Source organism: Esox lucius, chromosome 16, assembly GCF_011004845.1.
Source record: "Esox lucius isolate fEsoLuc1 chromosome 16, fEsoLuc1.pri, whole genome shotgun sequence".
NCBI lineage: Eukaryota > Metazoa > Chordata > Actinopteri > Esociformes > Esocidae > Esox > Esox lucius.
Window position 1 is genome coordinate 25,901,817 of NC_047584.1, and position 21,584 is coordinate 25,923,400.

A 21,584-nucleotide genomic window follows, 5' to 3' on the forward strand; every position below is an offset into this window, starting at 1 on the left:
CATCTTGCCTAGTATTTCATTGTTGGCTGCCTCTGGCTGGGCCTGTCTTGCTGCTGTCCCCAACACTCTGGAGCAGGGGGAGTTCCTGACAGACTAGAAGGGAGATGAATAAATGGCAACATGTTTGTGCATTGAAGCTACACATGTCCCATATAGTTATGATGGACTGATGTTTAGGGATCATATTTTCTGAAGCCCTCTGTGTTCCCTACAGTGTATTAAGATAGTGTGTTTTCATTAAGTATTTACAATGGACTGAAGTGAAGACATGATGTTGGTGTACTAACCTGGATTACATTATATTGCAGGGTATTCGGAAAGTATTCAGACCCCTTCACTTCCACATTTTCTACATTACAGCCTTATTTTAAAATTGATTCAATAGTTGTTTTTTTCCCCCCACAGCAATCTGTACTCAATAACTCATAATGATTAAGCAAGAACAGGCGTTTAGACATTATCATGATTTAGATCTTAGGCCTATATTAAAGCTCCCAAACAGAACTTCAAACTCTATTGCACTATTGAGTCAAGTTCACCTGGCGTGGAGGATTTATTTTAAAGCTGTGAATAATTAAAAACCATGGAGTTGGGTTTCTGTACCAGTAGTGTTTAGTCATTCACTGACCAAAGGGCCAGCAGAGAAGCCTCTATCAAAAAGCTTCTGCTGATTTTCTGGTGCCAAATCACTGCTCATGTGTTCCCTCTTTCTGTAAAGCTCAGTGATTTGGCGTCCAGGAGGACAGGGGGATCATTTCAACAGAGCAAGCGCAACTCACTTTGAGCCTGACCCAGAACACTTTCTGGCTTCTTTTGTGTCATATGAACTGAATTGTCTGGAATGGAGGGTTTTATTTGGTGCCTGTGTCTGTGTCACAATCTTCTTGACTGCATTGTTTCTCAACTTAAAAAGATAGAGAGCATGCCTGACGAAGATGTATAAACATGTTCAACCTGAGTTTAGAGTAGAGTTATTTATAGAAGTGTAGTGCAAACACACACACACACGTGTCTTCAGTAGAAGTCAGCACACAGATACCCCCCTTACCATACAGTAGTTTTGAATTCCAACATTCATGAAAACATATTAGGCTATATTCACCTAAACCATCTCACCCACTCTGTAGTTCCTAAAGGTTAAGAGGTCAGTGGAACGCAGGGTGAAGGAAGAAGCCACCATCGGTGCACAGTGGATATTTGTGAAACTCTATTTACTGGTACCGACCCACAATGTGGTTTACTTAAATCTGATCTGTTCTCCTAAGATGGTACCATAGCTAGCACACAGAAATCGAGGGCGTCGAGGAGTATTGACATGTAATCGGTACCCAGAGAAAAACGAGGTTTTAAAATTTTTGTCCAAGGGACAGGTTTAGTATTTTTAAACTCAAGTTCAGTGCAGTTCAGTATTTCCTGTAATCAATTAAATTCCAGTGTTGCTCAATGCAGTTGTTGCCTGTTGTCTGTTGAAGTGCGCGGGTTGCTGCCCGTCATTCCCTGTTGTCTGCTGGATGGGCAATATGGGGTGTGTCTGCTACGGTTTCAGTCGTACGATCCACGGCCCACGTGTCCTACTAGGATTCCAAAGATGAACCCTAAAGATGAACCCTCACTTAAGCTACAATTTCAATGAAAACAAATTAGAACTTCATCAGTTGTAGCTCTTCTAGTAATTTGCCAAATGTAACCCACCGACTGCCTTCACTGCAGCAGTTGCACAGTCAGTCAGAGATGGAGAAGGACTAGGCTATTATGGTACAGCAACTCTCTCCTGTTTCCCTGAGAAGTCCGTCGCCGTGTGTCACTATGTGCTATATGTCTGTGTCAGTAAATGCCTCGGTTTGTTAGGCTGACATCCACACGAGTGTCATAGGTTTTGTTTTACCTCATCAAAGTGTTACATAAATGTGGAAACAACAGGCAGCGTCGGAGTCTTTGGGATGTTCCCCAGGGCATTTCCGTGGCATCTCCGTTGTTCTCGTTGAGATCCATTGACCACTTCACTGCAGCGACTCCGCGGTGTGTCAGTGTTATGGGCGCCAGTCTTGGCTGATTAGCTGGACGTGCTGTCTTCTCTTCAGTTGTGAGATATAAGGTGCAGCTGAGTGGACTGATAGAGGAGGAGATAGCGCGGGAAGGTGGGGTGGGTGAAGCGTGCTGATGTGGGCGTATTGTGACACATACAAACATATTAGTTGGATGTTAACATGTCGGCTTCCTTTGAACTAGTGAGTGTGTGTCAGCAATGTGGGCCTACTCATATTAATCCTGTCAAAACCTTGGAAGAAAACTGATCTGCCGTCCGCAAATGTTGTCCTTGTACTTAAGATCCTGCCTGTGTACGCGGGCATGTTGTGATGTGGGTAACTAAAGGATGTTCTGTTTTTTTCTGTGCATAGGTCAATGTGAGGGTCACCACCATGGACGCTGAGCTGGAGTTTGCCATCCAGCCCAACACCACCGGCAAACAGCTCTTTGACCAGGTGAGCACGCTGTCAGGAATTCTGAATTGGGAAACATCACGTCCCTGACTCCTGTCTCCCTCTCCTCAGACAAATCTGTAAACCGATGAGTGAGTGGTAGGAGTTCAAGGATGATCTACATAGAGTACCTAGATTGGTTAAAAGGTGAATGGTGGAGTTAGCTCGATTGCAGACTCCCCCGAACCTACCTTCTCTGGCTACAGATACAGAGGTGTATTCTCCTGATAGTGGCAAATGTTTTGTTTTTATGTGACTATTTGACTTAACCACTGATATCCACTGATTATCCACCACGGATTTCTGTCATAGGCTTACAGACGAGATCAAGTTCAAGACGTCGACTAGTTTATTTTAGGTGTGGCAGGAAGAGTACTGGAATTTGTCTTGGACACTGTCAGAGAAATATAGCTCTGGGACTGCAAGCAATATTTATTATTAGTCTGCTGGACATTGTGTGAACCCAGGTCAAATGGGAGCTGTCAACTCGAAATGAAAATGTACCAATAACTCAGTAGATTAGGTAAGGCCAGCTTACTCTATTGTATAGGCTACAGTGATCATTGAAGGCTTTGAAGTTAGTTGTAAACTCCAGCGCCTGATGGTACACAGTGTCCAGAACACACAGTGTCTCATAAGGACATGGTTTACTAAGTAGCACAACATGTCACAATAAAATACAGGCAAGGGAGCTAACACTTGTCCAGCACAATGAATACTCATGGAGGATTCTATAGCTTCATTTCAGATGCTCTTAAGAAACATCAACAGCTTTGTCTTGTCTGCATTTAAGTCATTTCACCTGACAGAACTGAGCCTGGACAGTAGTAAATCACTTACACTATGGGATGATTTGGCAGACTGATGTCTCCGCTGTTATGGTGATATACTATGTATGCATGACTCTCTTTCTGTACTCAAATATCTGGAGGAAGTCTATCATTTGGCATTTACATCACACTCATCACTGTCTGTTATATTCTTCAATTGGTTGGGTCTCAGTTGGTCTCAGTTGGTTTCTCTGTAAAAAGAAATAAAGGTAAATAAACAGGATGAGGTAAACATAGGGTTAACTCCCCACAAACAGACAGCGGGTCAACTGGGGTGGGAGCTGCCTCAGTTAGGGCCTGTATGGGGTATTGTCAGGAACACAGCCGGAGAGAATGAGTCGCTAACACAGAGCCATCATTGTCCTGTGGCTGTCATGGTGACACCCAGAGGGACAGAGCGAGGCCAGTGCAGACAGACAGACACACAGGGAGGGAGTTGGCTGTGAGCTTGTCTGTGGTCGGTGTAGAGAAATACCAGCAGAACACGTTTAGTGAGATTATTTTGAGGCTCCATTCCAACTCTTTGTTTTATGTCTGTGTAAGGACACTAGCCCTAACACCCCAATGCTTACCTAATTCTCACCTCAACATCAATAACTTAACATTCATGCCTAAACTTAACCTGAGCATAACACCAATTATGACCCCAACCCTAAACATAAAGGCTAAGCAAACATTTTCCTTGTGGGATCGATGAAATGTCCCCTTCAAACTCACATTTTCTTTGTTTTGCAAGGATTTCCCCAGTTGGTTATTTCAGGGGTTTGTCTGTGTATCATAAAGACCCGAGGGCAGAACCTCAGAGCAGACTGACAGGGAGGGAGAGACATAACACTTGAAGTTTCAGGTTTCAAGGTTTATTTGTCAAATGCACCGAACAACACAGCGTCATCCTGCACAATGAAATTCTCGTGACACGGCCCCCGAAAAGTAGATGGTACAAGAGAGTCGAGTGACTGGCGAAAAAAGGGGTTTCATTGACACAACGTTGTCCTGGTGATTGGTGAAATGGTGAAGCGACTCCCCGAACTTGAGCCATTGTCATGATCAGGCTTTGGGGCTGGGGTGAATCTGGGTTCACAGTGCAACGCCAGGCGCACGCCCTGCTGATCACTGATGCTCATTGTGTTTGTGCTTTCAGGTGGTGAAGACAGTGGGTCTTCGGGAGGTTTGGTTTTTTGGCCTACAGTACACCGACAGTAAAGGCTACAGCACATGGCTCAAACTCAACAAGAAGGTGACACAGCAAGATGTGAAGAAGGAGAACCCACTGCAGTTCAAGTTCCGAGCCAAATTCTTCCCCGAGGACGTGTCTGAGGAACTCATCCAGGAGATCACACAGAGACTATTCTTTTTGCAGGTAACAAACGCGCACACACACACACACACACACAACCTTAGTACTTGCAATGTACATGGCAGATCCAAAAGACGTGTTCAAACAACTGTGCGGGTATCCCCGGCCCGCGGTAGGTGAAGGAGGCCATCTTAAACGATGACAACTACTGCCCCCCAGAGACAGCCGTGCTGCTGGCCTCCTACTCTGTCCAGGCCAAATACGCCGACTACAACAAAGACGTCCACAAGCCTGGCTATCTGACCTCGGATCGTCTGCTGCCTCAGAGGTCGGTACCTGGGTTGGTTGATACGGCCCAAGTGTTTTCATATCGTGATGTATTCCTGTTAATGCAGAGTGCTGACGCCACGCTGCTGCCTCTGGCGCACATGTACCTCTGGAGAAAGGAGTTTGAATCCAGCCCACTGATCTTTCAGCAAACGATTTTGCTTTTCACCACTTCCGTGTCAAATGAATCATAGAAATGCCTGTTAAAAAAAACACCTGAATCTAATACATTTCACCTGAATTGAATTTTATATTGAGAAGAAAAAAAATATGAATGGCAGTTTAGGGGAAATGTTAGAAAACCTGATGTTAAGTAGGTTTGGAGATTTTTCGGACATGTTAAATGATATGCCCGGTATACATTTAATTAAGAAGTATGTTTGAAATGCAGTTTTTTTTTTTTACCATAACAATATATCAATTAGCTGAGCATGGCACTTATAATGCCCTGGCTGTGGGTTTGATTAACATGTGGGCCCAGTGTGGAATTGTCCACTCTTAGTGTAACTAACCACTGTATGTTACTTCAATGTAAAAAAAACAACAACATGATGATATTAGCGTAATCTTTAACGGTTACACAAAATGTTAGCCAAATGTACAGTATCTCACAAAAGTGAGTACACCCCTCACATTTTTGTAAATATTTGATTATATCTTTTCATGTGACAACACTGAAGAAATGACACTTTGCTACAATGTAAAGTGGTGAGTGTACAACTTGTATAACAGTGTAAATTTGCTGTCCCCTCAAAATAACACAACACACAGCCCTTAATGTCTAAACCATTGGGCACTGTGGGGGCTTCATCACAAAAACGTGATGATGATTAATGATGGCATTTCACTCATTTTAATTCCATTTGTCTGGATTCCGAGATGTCGTCTCGGTTTTCAGTGTTGCTGAGTTCACAGACCTCGTTTGGACATAGACTCTCCGACAACAAAAGATCCCTGCTCAGTGTGCAACGCCAACTGTGTCTCGTACTTTATAGTCATCGATATAAAACGTCAAAATTATGTCTTGTTTAATGGCTCAGGCCTAGTCTCCACCACACCCCTCCTGGGACGAATACTACCCCTTAGAGTAGCCTCAATATCCCTTACAGTTCCTCTGCTCCTTCTCTGGCCCAATCGGAGAGTCTTGCTGTCATAGTAACGTTGCTGTCATAGTAACCCAAAGGAGTCTCTATTGACCCCCCCCCGATATTGCAGCGCAGGCTGAAGTAGCCCGGCTCTCTCCGTCTTCCCTCTGTATTCCCCTCATAGTGTCAGGGAACATGCGCCTTTGTGAATGAGGTGTTCTTTAGAAGTTGCTCGGTCCTCCCACCACTATCAGTGTGTTCGCTCTTCTGATGCCAGGTTTCTATTGTGTCTGTTTCTATAGCCCTTTCTGACATAGGTATGTATCTGTCCTGCAGGGTTTTGGAGCAGCACAAGCTGACTAAAGAACAGTGGGAGGACAGAATACAGACCTGGCATGAGGAACATAGGGGGATGCTCAGGTATGTCTGTCTTATAGCACCAAGGTCTCTGAATGGGAGGGCTGTTGTCAAACTTTCTCTATAACTTGGGGACCCCCAGGAAGAGAAGCTGCTTCAGCTGTAACCAATAATGGGGGTCTTAATAAAAGCAAATACATGAGTTAAAGGTTTCTAACGTGTGCATGTGTACAGAGAGGACTCTATGATGGAGTATCTGAAGATAGCCCAAGACCTGGAGATGTATGGAGTCAACTACTTTGAGATCAAGAACAAGAAGGGAACTGAGTTGTGGCTGGGTGTGGATGCACTGGGACTCAATATCTACGAACACGAGGACAAGTATGCAATACTGGCACAGTCATTTCAGAGTAGTATTGTGGAATACAGTATTCAACCTCTTAGGAGGAATGTCAGAGAGCCTTTTGTGGCAACCTGAGCTTTGAGCCTAGACGGCCCTGTGGGATATACTCCATCACAATATTGCCCTCTGCTGGCGGAACGTGGCACCTTGTTTCATGTAAATCTACAGAGGGTTACCTTCCCGTAGCACAGTACTGCACAAGCATAGCGTGAAGACCGTCTGAGTATCACCTTCCCTCCTCCCCAGGTTGACGCCAAAGATTGGCTTTCCCTGGAGTGAGATCAGGAACATCTCCTTCAACGATAAGAAGTTTGTCATCAAGCCCATCGACAAGAAAGCCCCAGTAAGTCTCTCTAACGGGAAGGACAGTGGGAGGAAATAATGTAAAGTATTGAAGCAGTGGATCACTATAGGTTGGGCTTTACGGTCAATATACCACGGCCAAGAGCTGTTCTTAGGTGCCATACAGCACACCATGCTTGGACAGTACTAACCTGTGGCATATTGGTAATATAACCACTAAACCCTGCAGTGCTTTATTGCTATTATAATCTGACTACCGAAGCTATTAGGACTGTAAAATGTAATTTTTTGTCATACCTGCAGTCTCATTAGCCACAGCATTCAGGTCCTAAGTGATAATGATCAGGTAATAGGATCAGGAATGTTTGCCAACCTGTCCTGTGTCTTCCACTTTTTCTGTGAATGACGTTCTTCTCCCTTGTTCCTCTGCCCTCCTGTCTCGGCAGGACTTTGTGTTCTACGCGCCGCGGTTGCGGATCAACAAGCGCATCCTGGCTCTGTGCATGGGGAACCACGAGCTGTACATGAGGAGGAGGAAGCCCGACACCATTGAGGTCCAGCAGATGAAGGCCCAGGCCCGGGAGGAGAAACACCACAAACAGATGGAGAGGTTGGGATTCTGACTAGAGGGGGGCAGCATTGTAATGTCTGGTCTGTGGCGGAGGCTCGCACTGCCGATCTGTGTTCCCTTGATTACTGAAAGGAGATGTGAAGAGACGTGGATTTACAGACATTCAGTTCAGACATTCAGCTTGACAAGCCTGACAAATGATGATGACCAAACAAAACGTTTGAGATTCAGACAAGGGCTTGGCTGTATGGCTCTAACATGCATTGTCATGTTTTATTGCCTTCGAAAAACATTTACGAGTTCAAGGATGTTGTAGCAATCTGCTGATTATATTATGAACCACAAAATATAGCTTTGACATTGAATCATATCGTTATTAAATTCCACAACTGGTATTAATTAGCCAGGGGCTTTTCCTGAACTGAAGGCATTTTTTGTTTCACAGAGCACAGCTAGAAAACGAAAAGAAAAAACGAGAGCATGCGGAGAAAGAGAAGGAGAGGATAGAAAAAGAGAAGGACGAGCTGATCGAGAGACTCAGACAAATTGAGGAACAGACGTTAAAGGCCCAAAAAGGTATTAGCAACACACGTGAAGCACACACACGTGAAGCACACACACGTGAAGCACACCCACATGAAGCACACCCACGTGAAGCACACCCACGTGAAGCACACCCACATGAAGCACACACACGTGAAGCACACCCTGTCACTGGACATCGCCCCACAGGGCAACAGTCCTAACCACGTCTGGAATACACAGTAGGTGTTCAGGAACTTCATTAGTGCCTGCAGTGGCGTTTTTAGAAGGTGGTTTACAAACCATTTCGAAATTTAGGATACATACCAGTAAAGCTACAAAACTCCCTCTTGCTACTGATGTGTTCATTTAACACATAAACAAACAGTGTGGCTCCACAAAACACTTAACTACAGAGCGGCTTGCTTCTACCAGGTGTTGTAGTACACATACTGGAGAGAGAGAGAGAGAGAGAGACACTATCTTGTGTAATTAGTCTCCTTCTCTCTCACACACATGTACAATTATCACTGTCACATTTACAAACCAAAATTAGGAATGCAACCAAGCTCAGAACCAATGTGCCTACAGGCCCATACGGGAACAGAAATGAGCTCAACACCACTGAAGGCCACAATGAAGCAGAAAGACAACTTTTTAGGGATACAGATCCATTCTATGACAACAACCTTAATAGATAAGCATGGACACGCTGACACTCGTCACCATCTATATCAATCGATCCAGCACAAAAATATGACCAATGCACGGACCAGCACCACAAACGCAGGATGATAAAATATGCTTTCACTCACCAAGGCTGAGGGCCCACTTGAAGAGAAAGGTGGCACGGTGGTTCTTCCTCTGGGCATACTTTTCGATGACTTTGAGAATGAAGTCATGTAGCTGCTGAATCAACTGGCTTTCGATGGACAACATGGCCAATGCGTTGAGTCGCGGCCGTCCCATGGTATTGTGAGTGAAGGTTTTTACCCTCTTCAAGGTGGAAAAGTTCCTCTCTGACTCGGATGTGGTCATATGTGTTGTTATGATAATTTTCAGCAGAGTGACGGTCTCCACAAAAGCCTCCTCTAGGTTCTTCTCATGGATGGATCTTAACAGAGACAGGGCCGTCTTACCAGTGTGAAACTGTGTGGTGGTACAGAGTGGTCAGCTCAGACTTCAACTATTCCTCATTTCCTAGAGGCCATAGTTTCACCACACAGTCAACCTCAAATGTAGGGAATGACAGGACTGTTGTGGGAAGAGCGAACTGTCAACCAGCTTGGCAGCGATCAGGTGGTCACTTTGTGAAAACCTCTGCTCCACCTGGGAGATGACTGTGTCGCATGCCTCCTTCACCGGCGCTGTGTTGGTTACTCGTCGGCCTGGCTTGTCTGTTCCATCGTGAAAGGTGGCATCCCATTCATCAGTTTGCTTCCGCATATTCTGGACATTCTCCTTGAAACGGGTGAGCGTGTTGCTAATTGCCTCAGCAAGTGCCGCAACACGTTTTGGTGCGCCAGAGAAAAGGGTGGCAAGAGCAGTTAAATCTGCAAAAAGCATAGCAGTGAACAAACTGGGCGTGTGGTTATGTCTCTTTCATCAGCGTCTGTACCCCTCGGACGTTTCCCCTCATTACAGCCGCACCATCATAAGTCCCAGCTTTTCCCAGCTTCAGTGGTTCCAGCACACCCTTGATGCTATTTGAGAGGCCGAGTCCAGTTTTATCTTTGACTTCCAGAAACTCCAAAAACCTCTCTGTCACTGTATTTTCAGGCAACATGTATTGCAACACAACCACCATTTATGATTTACAGGAGACATCAGTTGTCTCATCTGCCTGTATGGCAACAAATGATGCCTCCTCCACTTGCTTGACTAACTCCTCCCTGTACACTTCATACACACAGTCTAACAGGTTGTTTTGTACAGTGCTAGATGTCCCTTTGAAGATGGGCTGAGCGTCATAGTGCCTCTGAAGTCTCGAATCGCCCTCACACATAGTCTCGAATATGCATCTGAATATTCCAGGATTCAGGAAGTCCACTGACTGGTTGTGACCCTGCAGTGCGCCTTCACATTTTCCACACAGTTCAATACATTTAATGATCCGACTGAGAACGTACCTGTTTTCCTCCACCTGTTTGTTATGCTGCTCAATGGAGCGCCTGTATGCACTGTCAACTTGGGCTGTGACATTTACCCTTCCAAGTACAACCAATTTCCCAGCATTGTCAGCATGACTCCTGCTGCTCTCATGTTTTGCAATCCTCTCAGAAAGATGTTTCAAATCTTTGTAGCCCGTCCTCGACCAAGTACCATCTCCACCAAATAGCAGACATGGAAAACAGAAGAGTGCCTTCTTTTGTATGCTAACCGTTAGACACTTTTTCTTCAAAAACCACTCCATTGTGAGAGAGGGGCTAGCCCCACATTCACGCTTTAGCCTATGGCTACTACTGCAAACTCAAATCGTCAGAACTTGACAGTCTGAAGCAGCAAAGCAGCGACCGATGAACCTGAAATAAAATCCCAACACAAATGATATGCAATTTAGGAAGGTGCTATATTCATAAATAATAAATTATAGGAATTAATCTTCGAGAAATAAAAATAACAATTTTGTTGCAGTTCTGTCTGTTGACAACAGGTGGGGCTATGCACCTGCCCCTAATGACCAGTCACCCCTGAGTGCCTGTCAGTTGGGCCGCTATCCAGATGACAACACACTGTTCACTCCTTAAGAAACAAGCACATTCATTGCCCCCGGGTGACCAGGGTGGATTTGCATATAGTGCATTTTAGTATTTGCATAAGGTGAAGTTATGAGTGGCAGAGGCTGAAGCTATGGCATGTAATTGTCTGCAGATGTTATGCTTTGGCTAATCCCTCCCAGTGGAGGATTTGATTTATATGGCTGAGATTCCATGTTAGCCTAATTTTGTTGTAATTAATAGTGATGGGTGTGTCTGTGCTAATAGAGCTAGAGGAGCAGACTCGCAGGGCCATGGAGTTGGACCAAGAGAGGAAGAAAGCCAAAGAGGAGGCGGAGCGCTTCGAGAGAGACAGACAGGCAGCGGAGGAGGCCAAGGCAGCACTTGCTAAACAGGCTGCTGACCAGATGAAGAACCAGGAGCAACTGGTAACACTTCCCTTGACTAGTCCGGGTCCACTCTGGATCTGGCCCCGTTCACACCCGGCTTTCTATCCTCCCTTTGAAAAGACCCTGATATTATTGATATAATTGGTGAAGGTAATACAATGTATGCCTTTACCCTGCCTTATTGTTAATGGGAGGACAGAAGGCTGTACAGGTATAAATGTAGTTAAAACCATGTCAATTCAGTGCTGTAATGAAGCACAGTAAGTACAGTGGGGAGAACAAGTATTTGATACACTGCCGATTTTGCAGGTTTTCCCACTTACAAAGCATGTAGAAGTCTGTACTTTTCATCATAGGTACTCTTCAACTGTGAGTGACGGAATCTAAAAATAAAATCCAGAAAATCACATTGTATGATTTTTAAGTAATTACAGGTGCTGGTCATATAATTAGAATATCATCAAAAGTTTATTTATTTCAGTAATTCCATTCAAAAAGTGAAACTTATATAATGTATACATTCATTCCACACAGAATGATATATTTCAAGTATTTATTTATTTTAATTTTGATGATAAAAACTGACAACTAATGAAAACCCCATATTCAGTATCTCAGAAAATTTGAATATTGTGAAAAGGTTCAATATTGAAGACACCTGGTGCCACACTCTAATCAGCTAATTAACTCAAAACACCTGCAAAGGCCTTTAAATGGTCTGTCAGTCTAGTTCTGTAGGCTACACAATCATGGGGAAGACTGCTGACTTGACAGGTGTCCAAAAGACGACCATTAACACCTTGCACAAGGAGGGCAAGACACAAAAGTAATTGCTAAAGAGGCTGGCTGTTCACAGAGCTCTGTGTCCAAGCACATTAATAGAGAGACGAAGGGAAGGAAAAGATGTGGTAGAAAAAAGCAGTAGGGATACCCTAGAGAGGATTGTGACACAAAACCCATTCAAAAATGTGGGGGAGATTCACAAAGAGTGGACTGCAGCTGGAGTCAGTGCTTCAAGAACCACCACGCACAGACGTATGCAAGACATGGGTTTCAGCTGTCGCATTCCTTGTGTCAAGCCGCTCTTTAACAAGACAGTGTCAGAAGCGTCTCGCCTGGGCTAAAGACAAAAAGGACTGGACTGCTGCTGAGTTATGTTCTCTGATGAAAGTAAATTTAGCATTTCCTTTGGAAATCAAGGTCCCAGAGTCTGGAGGAAGAGAGGAGAGGCACAGAATCCACGTTGCTTGAAGTCCAGTGTAATGTTTCCACAGTCAGTGATGGTTTGGGTTGCCATGTCATCTGCTGGTGTTGGTCCACTGTGTTTTCTGAGGTCCAAGGTCAACGCAGCCGTCTACCAGGAAGTTTTAGAGTACTTCATTCTTCCTGCTGCTGACCAACTTTATGGAGATGCAGATTTTATTTTCCAACAGGACTTGGCACCTGCAAACAGTGCCAAAGCTTCCAGTACCTGGTTTAAGGGTCCCTGTTCTTTATTGGCCAGCAAACTTGCCTGACCTTAACCCTATAGAAAATCTATGGGGTATTGTGAAGAGGAAGATGCGATACGCCAGACCCAACAATGCAGAAGAGCTGAAGGCCAATATCAGAGCAACCTGGGCTCTCATAACACCTGAGCAGTGCCACAGACTGATCGACTCCATGCTACGCCGCATTGCTGCAGTAATTCAGGCAAAAGAAGCCCCAACTAAGTATTGAGTGCTGTACATGCTCATACTTTTCATGTTCATACTTTTCAGTTGGCCAACATTTCTAAAAATCCTTTTTTGTATTGGTCTTAAGTAATATTCAAGTTTTCAGGGCTACTGAATTTGGGATTTTCATTAGTTTTCAGTTATAATCATCACAATTAAAATAAATAAACATTTGAAATATATCAGTCTGTGTGCAATGAATGAATATAATACACAAGTTTCTCTTTTTGAATGGAATTACTGACATGAATCAACGTTTTGATGACCAGCGTCTGTAATTTGCATTTTATTGCATTACATAAGTATTTGATCACCTACCAACCAGTAAGAATTCCGGCTCTCACAGACCTGTTAGTTTTTCTAAACAAACATGATGTTTGCTCTTCATCAGAAAATTCCAAAGGAGAATATTTCACCTGCCATTCATAAGATGAACTGCGACTAGGTCATGCAGCTTACACAACCATTGCGGTTTGAAAACTGAAAACTGTAAACATAAACACTGTAAATGTGTTTCATTAGATTTTTTTTATTGAATTGATAAAAATACATGGACAGATGTCACCTTATCCTGACCGATTTACACAGTTATCAAAAAGCCGGGTTGAACAAAACACAGACTTTTTTTTGAAGCAAATCGAATTTCCCTTATGAGATTAATGCTTTAAATATAAACCAAAAACCTCTATGGCACTGACACAACAACGTGAAAATAGTCAAAGGTCAATCCAACGTACACACCATATGTTTTATAGGCACCTTACCTGCTATGTTTTTAACATGTCACCACATAGAGTACGGTTATATGACTGAGCTCAAGTATTTGCATACGCCTCATATTACAGTTGACTTTTGCTGAAGTAAAATTGTTATCACCATAATTGGGAAATTGCAGGGAAAGACTCGACTCGACACAGAGGAATTTAGATCTATGAATGTACATTTACGCTGGGTTTGAAAGCCCTGAGGATGTCATCTAGAGTTCTGATAGATATCTGTTGATAGGGTTCATGTGCAGACAGCACACCTCATCTGTCATCCTTCATCCCATTCCCAAAGATAATATTTCAGGTGGTTTAACATCTCAACAGTACTCATCACGGCTTTTGCCAAATCTTGCTGTCTGGTTGTCTGAGTGTGCGTGACAGGAGGGGGCTTTGTGCTTGTCGCTTGCAGGCTGCTGAACTAGGGGAATTTACCGCCAAAATTGCTCTGCTTGAAGAGGCCAAGAGGAAGAAGGAGGAGGAGGCGACAGAATGGCAACACAAAGTAACGGTTACCTCCGCTACCTCTCTTAACCCCTGCATGCTAGCCACCCTCTGGGTTACAGGGACATTACTAAAATTGTCTGTGTCCAAATGCATAACATTCTGTCAATCCTTTATGTAAGAGCATGATTTATAGTGTGTGTATGTGTGTGTGCATGCCAGAACAATTTGTAATTGTGTGGGTCTGTCCCTTATTTGCATTTTAAGTGTTTCATAGTTTCTGGATGTCTAGCCCAGGTATACACCTACCTTGCCCCGGAGCCAAATGGCACACAGGACGGAGTGGGTAGTAACAGACACATTACATGTATATGTTTGGATTAACTTTTTACTCTCAGCCAGCCGTAATTATACTCTTATACTATAATTATACTCAGGTAATTTTAAGGAAGTAAGTCCCTTTTTTTCTAACCCTACATTTACCAAATCACTTCAATTTTTAGGCCGTATAGCCTAATAACGTATACATATATGTTGTGATAGCCGATGACTACACAACGCTGTTGTTACCAGATTGTCCAACCACAACACCGTGAACCGCTTAATGATTGGTCTAGGGATCAAGGGGACTGGATGCATGTTTTAAAGAAAACACCCCTCAACATTTGGATTTGAGCGGATGGCCTGGATCCAGATGGCCTGGAGTGGATGACTGAATAGAGAAGGTTTTACTCCCGCTGACATTTATGAGCAGATTTCTGTAAAATTGTTGGCCTTGTTGTGGTAGGCCAGAGACCTTTAAGCTCAATCATGGTGGCTGGCCCAAAGAATGCGTTCACCTCATAGAGCGCGTGTGCTGGTAAATACTTAGTGGTGGAGCAAGCGGCGTGTTAAGAAGCTGAACGGCTTTGGACGAAGACGGCCAGTGGAGGACCCGCAGGGGAGTTGCCTCGATGAGGCAGGCCTAGAATTGGAGATCACGAAATTAGGAGGGAAAGAAATTGGGGTCAAAAGAAATGTTGCAGTGTGACTTGCGTGTGTGTGCGTACAGAGGCCTGATGTGTGATTGATGTATTCAATAGATTAGTAGTTTATTGACCTGCAAGTGACAATGCCCCCCCCCCCCCCCCCCCCCCCACCCTTCAACCAAGGCCATTTCAGCCCAGGAGGACCTGGAGAAGACTAAAGAGGAACTGAAGTCTGTGATGTCATCACCCCCGGCACCAGAGCACGATGACGAGCAGGACGAGACGAGCGCCGAGGGAAGCACCGAGCTGCATAGTGACGGGGTCACCAGTCACCGCAGCGAGGAACAACGTGTCACAGAGGCGCAGAAGAATGAACGCGTCAAGAAACAGCTGCAGGTAGGCTAGGCAATACGTGGCCTGGTCCAATTAGAATGGGTCCACCTCTTCGAGACTCTCTATGTTTTGTGGACAAAGGACAGAATGTGGTAGAGAGAGGGAGGTGGTTGTGAAAATGTCCACAGAGGCTGAAATTGAAACCATGCTGCTGCCGTATTTACAGTACCGGTCAAATGTTCGGGCACAGCTACTCATCCAAGGGTTTTTCTTAATTTTTCACTATTTTAAACATTGTAGAATAATAAAGAAGACATCAAAACTAATGAAATAACATGTGGATTAATTTAGCAATCAAAAGACCCCTAAACCTTTCTAGGCTGCTGTTATGGCGTGTAATGGTTAGGTCTGTTATAGTTAGGTCTAGGTTAGGTGTGTAATGGTTAGGTCTGTTATGGTTAGGTCTGTTATAGTTAGGTCTAGGTTAGGTCTGTTATGGTTAGGTCTAGGTTTGGTTTTGGTTAGGTCTGTTATAGTTGGGTCTAGGTTAGATCTGTAATGGTTAGGTCTGTTATGGTTAGGTCTGTTATAGTTAGGTCTAGGTTAGGTCTGTTATGGTTAGGTCTAGGTTTGGTTTTGGTTAGGTCTGTTATAGTCAGGTCTAGGTTAGATCTGTAATGGTTAGGTCTGTTATGGTTAGGTCTGTTATAGTTAGGTCTAGGTTAGGTCCGTTATGGTAAGGTCTAGGTTTGGTTTTGGTTAGGTCTGTTATAGTCGGGTCTAGGTTAGATCTGTAATGGTTAGGTCCGTTATGGTTAGGTCTGTTATAGTTAGGTCTAGGTTAGATCCGTAATGGTTAGGTCTGTTATGGTTAGGTCTAGGTTAGGTCTGTAATGGTTAGGTCTAGGTTAGGTTTTGGTTAGGTCTGTTATGGTCTAGTCTGTTATGCTTAGGTCTGTAATAATTAGGTCTGTTATGGTCAGGTCTAGGGCCTGGTTGGGGTCTGTGTATCACCAGTTCGTTGTTAGTTTGTTAACAGATATACCATCTACCTACAAATACAGTACATCCAGGTGAATTATTTTCTGTCCCCCCCATCAGGCTCTGAGTTCAGAGTTGGCCCAGGCCAGGGACGACACCAAGAAGACACAGAACGACATGTTACACGCGGAGAACGTGAAGGCTGGGAGGGACAAGTACAAGACCCTGCGTCAGATCCGCCAGGGCAACACCAAGCAGCGCATCGACGAGTTTGAGTCCATGTGAAACCTTGCCCGTCCTGCCCATTGTAGTGTACAGCAGAACCGGCCTTGCAAGAAGGCCCGGAGGTGTGTGGATTCAATGACTGCCCACCATGCCTTGCCAAAACCCTGCCCACTAGCGGTTGGCCAAACCGCTCCATGCTTACATAGCTCTACCCAACCATGTCTGGAATCACTCAATATGGAATGCAAGCAACCATATCTTGTCAAAACCAACCTGTCCTAAAACATAGGATAATTTAACGCTTGCATGTCATATGTAAGAAAAGGAATGCAGACAGGAATTGGTTGGTATCATTCATTGAGAGACAAAATGCCATTTATAACTTTTTGATGTCGCTTGCAAGCTTGTATGTAAAGCTTTAAATACCATATGTTACTTTTTTGGTTTGTCATCAAAAATTTAAATCTTTTTTAATAAAAAAAAAAAAAACAGCCTTGTCTCAATTAGTTCTTTAACTTTTAGTTGGATTTCTTATTTAAGATTTTGGCAGTCTACTGCCGCCTACTTTTTTTGGGTTACCTGTCCTACCGGAAGTGTTCAACACAACCATGGAAAAGATATTGAAGTTATGAAAGAAATGATCAGTTAATTAATGACATAGATACTAATGCTGAGTTACGCCTCGCGGTAAATTCTGACAAGCGTGAAGATCAACCGGATGTCGGCCAAGACTTTGGAGTCCCATGTAAGTGTCTTATCTTTGCGTCATCAGACTATATTTTTCGTGAAACCAGTGGAGTGAAGCTGGCTAGCAAGTATGGCTACTAATTAGTTGTGTTTTTAACCTCTACTGACTTGTTGCTATAAACTGTGATAATACACGTACGATTGTTTGATCAATATGTAACTAAAAGGGAATACATTTGGTATGACGTAGCCATAACCATAGGTTATGTGAGTTGGTCAGCTAGCCTAGATAATGCATCGCAACTCTAGTTGAACGATGTAGCATTGTTGTTGCCTAAAAACGTATGGTGATATCCGTAAATACAAAGTTGTTTACAGAAATCACCATAACAACACGCACGGTTGAGCTCATTTGCTTTAGCAGTTGCCGAATTTCTTGCATTCTATTTTATTTCGACCGGAATTACAGTATTTGCGTGCACCATGAAAATGCAGCATATGGTTCTGAAGGAAATGATCAGTTGACCACTTTGAATTTGCAGCTGTTTAGACCAGTGGTTCTTATCCACGTACGGACTGTTGGGTGTTTGCTGTCTGATAGCTACTGTACAAAAACAGATTTTGCCAGGGGAATCCCTGGAATGGGTCTAGAGTATTTAGTAGAATACAATGTCATCGTACGGGGGAGGTGGATGGATTATCTCGGCAAAGAAGTGCTCACACAGATTTAGACAGATTTGTGAATAATATTTGAGAGAAATAGGCCTTTTGTGTACATAGAGAGAGTCTTAGATCTATGAGTTCAGCTCATGATAAATGGGGGCAAAAATGTTGTTGAGTGTGTATATACATTCACATTGATTCAAGCTTTAAAACTTGTTATCACTATGCATCATGGCACAACGCAGAATTGCAGGATATTACATTTAAAGCTTCAACAAATACTATATGTTCATGTAACGGTTTGTGTGTGGAAATAGAATCGAGACGGGGAACTTTCCTCCTCTTTGCTCTTTTATTTTTCAGCAAGGCAATTTTGTTCTGGAGACATTGAAGACAATAGAACACACTGTAAAAGTTTCTACTTGCATCTGCACATACAGTGGGGAGAACAAGTATTTGATACACTGCCGATTTTGCAGGTTTTCCCACTTACAAAGCATGTAGAGGTCTGTAATCCAGAAAATCACATTGCATGATTTTTAAATAATACATTTGCATTTTATTGCATGACATAAGTATTTGATCACCTCCCAACCAGTAAGAATTCCGGCTCTGTTCGTTTTTCTTTGAGAAGCCCTCCTGTCCTCCACTCATTACCTGTATTAACTGCACCTGTTGGAACTTGTTACCTGTATAAAAGATACCTGTATTCTTTGGATGGAGCTGAAAGGGGATGCTTCTCAGCGACAGGATCTGGACGACTGGTCAGGATTGAAGAGCGGATGAATGGAGCCAAATACAGAAAAGACAACCTGAACCAGAATGCTGGGGCTAAGATTCCTCTTTCTGCGCAATGACGATCCGAAGCACACAGCCAAGACGATGTCTGGACTGGCTTCGGAACGAGACTGTGAATGTACTTGAGTGGACGCTGGCAAAACTACAGCCACCGGAGCCCATTCCTTCCGACCACCACCGGGAGGACTCCCCACGGACAACACTGTTTTTGGTTACCTCCACTCCCACTTTTATTTACATTAATCAACCCCCCCGCCACCTTGTGCCCTGATCAGCTATAATGTGTTGTGTCTGTTGCTTGTGCCTCTACCCATTACAATACTTAAGTCCAATAGTTTATGTTTTTATTTAAAATAAATGTGCACATGTTTTTGCTGTGTTATCATGGGGTAAATAAGTGAATCAAGTCCTACATCCTATATATACATAAATCCCAGGACCATTTTGTCAACACAGCCATCCCACACCTAATAATGAAGACACAATGGCAGCACATGAAAGCTTAAGAGGGTTTTATTGCTCTATAATCATAACACGGAGACAACATTTTCCCATTTGGCCACAGTTCCCTGAATCTGCATGTAAGGTCAGAGTGAAATGCCCTGGGGTACCATTATCTAAAGCTCATTGTTTTAATTGTTTGTCCCCCGATTCACGTACTGAACATTGCATCATGTCGTCAGAGTTCTTGTTATCCGTTTCTCCATTATATTTTGGCTTGAAATTACCGCTGTTGACCCATGAAGAGAGACACATCAACCTCCAACAACATAGATCATTTTGGTCCCTGACTGAATACTGCTTTATACAATCTTTTTTTTTTCTAAATATATTTTTAAGATATTTAACAGTTTTGTTGTAGCACAAATTGTTAGGTTTAAAGCACAGTAGTGATGAATACATGAAAATAAATGATACTTGACATTGGAAAAATTACATTTCTTCTTTCTTTTTAAAAATAATTGTTTGCCCTGGATACAGACAATTAAACTAACAACAACAGAACATTCAAATAGTAAAACCAGTCAGACAAAATTAAATATACCCAATCCAGATCCAAATTCCAAAATGACCAATGATTGGAAGAGTATGTGGAACAGAACCAGAAGACAAGTTACCTCATCAGTGTTTAATCATAGAAAAGGAGAACTGAGTGGTATAGCCCATGTCCTGTGACACTGTGGAAAACTACCCCAAAAATGGTAAACTGTAATATCTGTCAATGCTGATGAATATGATAAACATTCAATAATTACAAAACGCCTCTTAAAAGAAATGAGGACATGTATTATTATTTATTTTTTACTGAACATGGTTCAGATTATCATCTGATGTGTTTTAAAAGCACAGTGCCATGGTGGGGCACTTTTTTGTCCATACCCAGCCCAGATTGGCACACAGTGCCCTGTAGAAGGCTCTTCTAGAAAGGTGCAAGATGTGATGTCTTGGGTGACGATTTTATTTGGGCCACAAACTCACATGCTAGCGCAGCTCAAAGCCAAAAGACCAACTCCATATCAGAAAGGAACACTATCAGTGATTGACCTGAATTTTACCACTGGGTGAATGGTCATAGAAAAGAAAAAGGAGCAAATATTTTTTTTGTCATTGTAAGAAATGTGTAAAATGTTTCAAGTCTGCAGTGTTCCACTGATAGTCTGAATGGAGAGCTGAGAACCACAGTACAGGAACATGTGAAGTGGAAAATAATGACATTTGATGGTGAAGAACAAATCCCAGGCTTCACCTTAAATCTGAGCACCACAGTCACTCACATGAATAAGGCCTATATTTACTCATCACCATCCTGCAAGCAAACACAATTTCAGTTCCCACTACAATGAAACAACAACCCATATTTTCTCCTTCGTCCACTCATCACTAATTACAGTACTGCCGTCGGAAGAAATTGCATTTTATGCTTTTTCTTTCCAAAATACAAATTTAAACAAAATACAACAATCTCACAATATATCTTAGAACAGTACAAAATATGACCAGTTATGTCACATAATACTTTTTGTATAAATATTCTCATATAAAACAATTATCTGGTTTAAGTTAATAGGATACAATTTGCATCAACAAGGAGAGGCATTCAGTCGGCCACTAAAGTTTGTTGTGGTCAGGTCACTACCACAGACAGACGACATCTTGTGTTTTAGACAGTAACGGTAATTTGGGATATTCTCTGCTGTGTGGGGGTCACTTTAAGAAGGAGACGAGGAGTGAGAAATGGGGAGAAGGCAACTGCCTATCTATTCCAATTCCCTGAGGGAAACTGGCAAATTGCAATGGAAGCCAGAAACTAGAAATACCATGTCCCGAAACCGGAAGTACTCTACACACACAGTTGCAGTAGAGCAGTCTTTTTGTCTGTCTGTTACACCTAACATCTTTTAAAATAATACCCTAGCAACAGAGATCCCCTTTAACTAAAATACTTGCACACATAACAAAAATGACAATAATAAATAAACACATTCAGACACTTAAATAAAAACTTTAAGGTAAACAGTGCACCCACACTGGTTTGCATATCCTCAAGAACCATCGTTTTGTGATTTCAATGGCCAGAATGGTTTTTGGAGGACAAAGAAAAAATGATTATAAAATAAAATGGAATATCGCAATCCCCCATAAGTAATGACCTGGGCTCTACCCAGAAAGGAAAGCTCCTGTCTGTCAGGGTAAACAGGAATCTGGGTCTAGATCTTAAGTTACA

At 43.0% G+C, this 21,584-nt stretch overlaps 1 protein-coding gene across 2 annotated transcripts in view; it reads left to right on the forward strand.

Moving 5' to 3' along the window:
- The window catches only part of LOC105016448 (radixin), a 32,053-nt gene extending 14,856 nt beyond the window's left edge, over positions 1 to 17,197 (forward strand). Inside the window, exons 3-14 of one of the 2 annotated variants that reach the window (XM_029113664.2) lie at positions 2,400 to 2,483; positions 4,452 to 4,670; positions 4,784 to 4,935; positions 6,356 to 6,439; positions 6,611 to 6,757; positions 7,026 to 7,122; positions 7,529 to 7,692; positions 8,099 to 8,229; positions 11,160 to 11,320; positions 14,173 to 14,265; positions 15,356 to 15,568; positions 16,607 to 17,197. In XM_029113664.2, coding sequence (XP_028969497.1) covers positions 2,400 to 2,483; positions 4,452 to 4,670; positions 4,784 to 4,935; positions 6,356 to 6,439; positions 6,611 to 6,757; positions 7,026 to 7,122; positions 7,529 to 7,692; positions 8,099 to 8,229; positions 11,160 to 11,320; positions 14,173 to 14,265; positions 15,356 to 15,568; positions 16,607 to 16,771 — 1,710 coding nt within the window. In that variant the 3' untranslated portion in view covers positions 16,772 to 17,197. The remainder of the gene's footprint in view (positions 1 to 2,399; positions 2,484 to 4,451; positions 4,671 to 4,783; positions 4,936 to 6,355; positions 6,440 to 6,610; positions 6,758 to 7,025; positions 7,123 to 7,528; positions 7,693 to 8,098; positions 8,230 to 11,159; positions 11,321 to 14,172; positions 14,266 to 15,355; positions 15,569 to 16,606) is intronic. The other variant, XM_029113665.2, reaches the window with a different exon arrangement.
- The last annotated feature ends 4,387 nt before the right edge of the window (positions 17,198 to 21,584 follow it).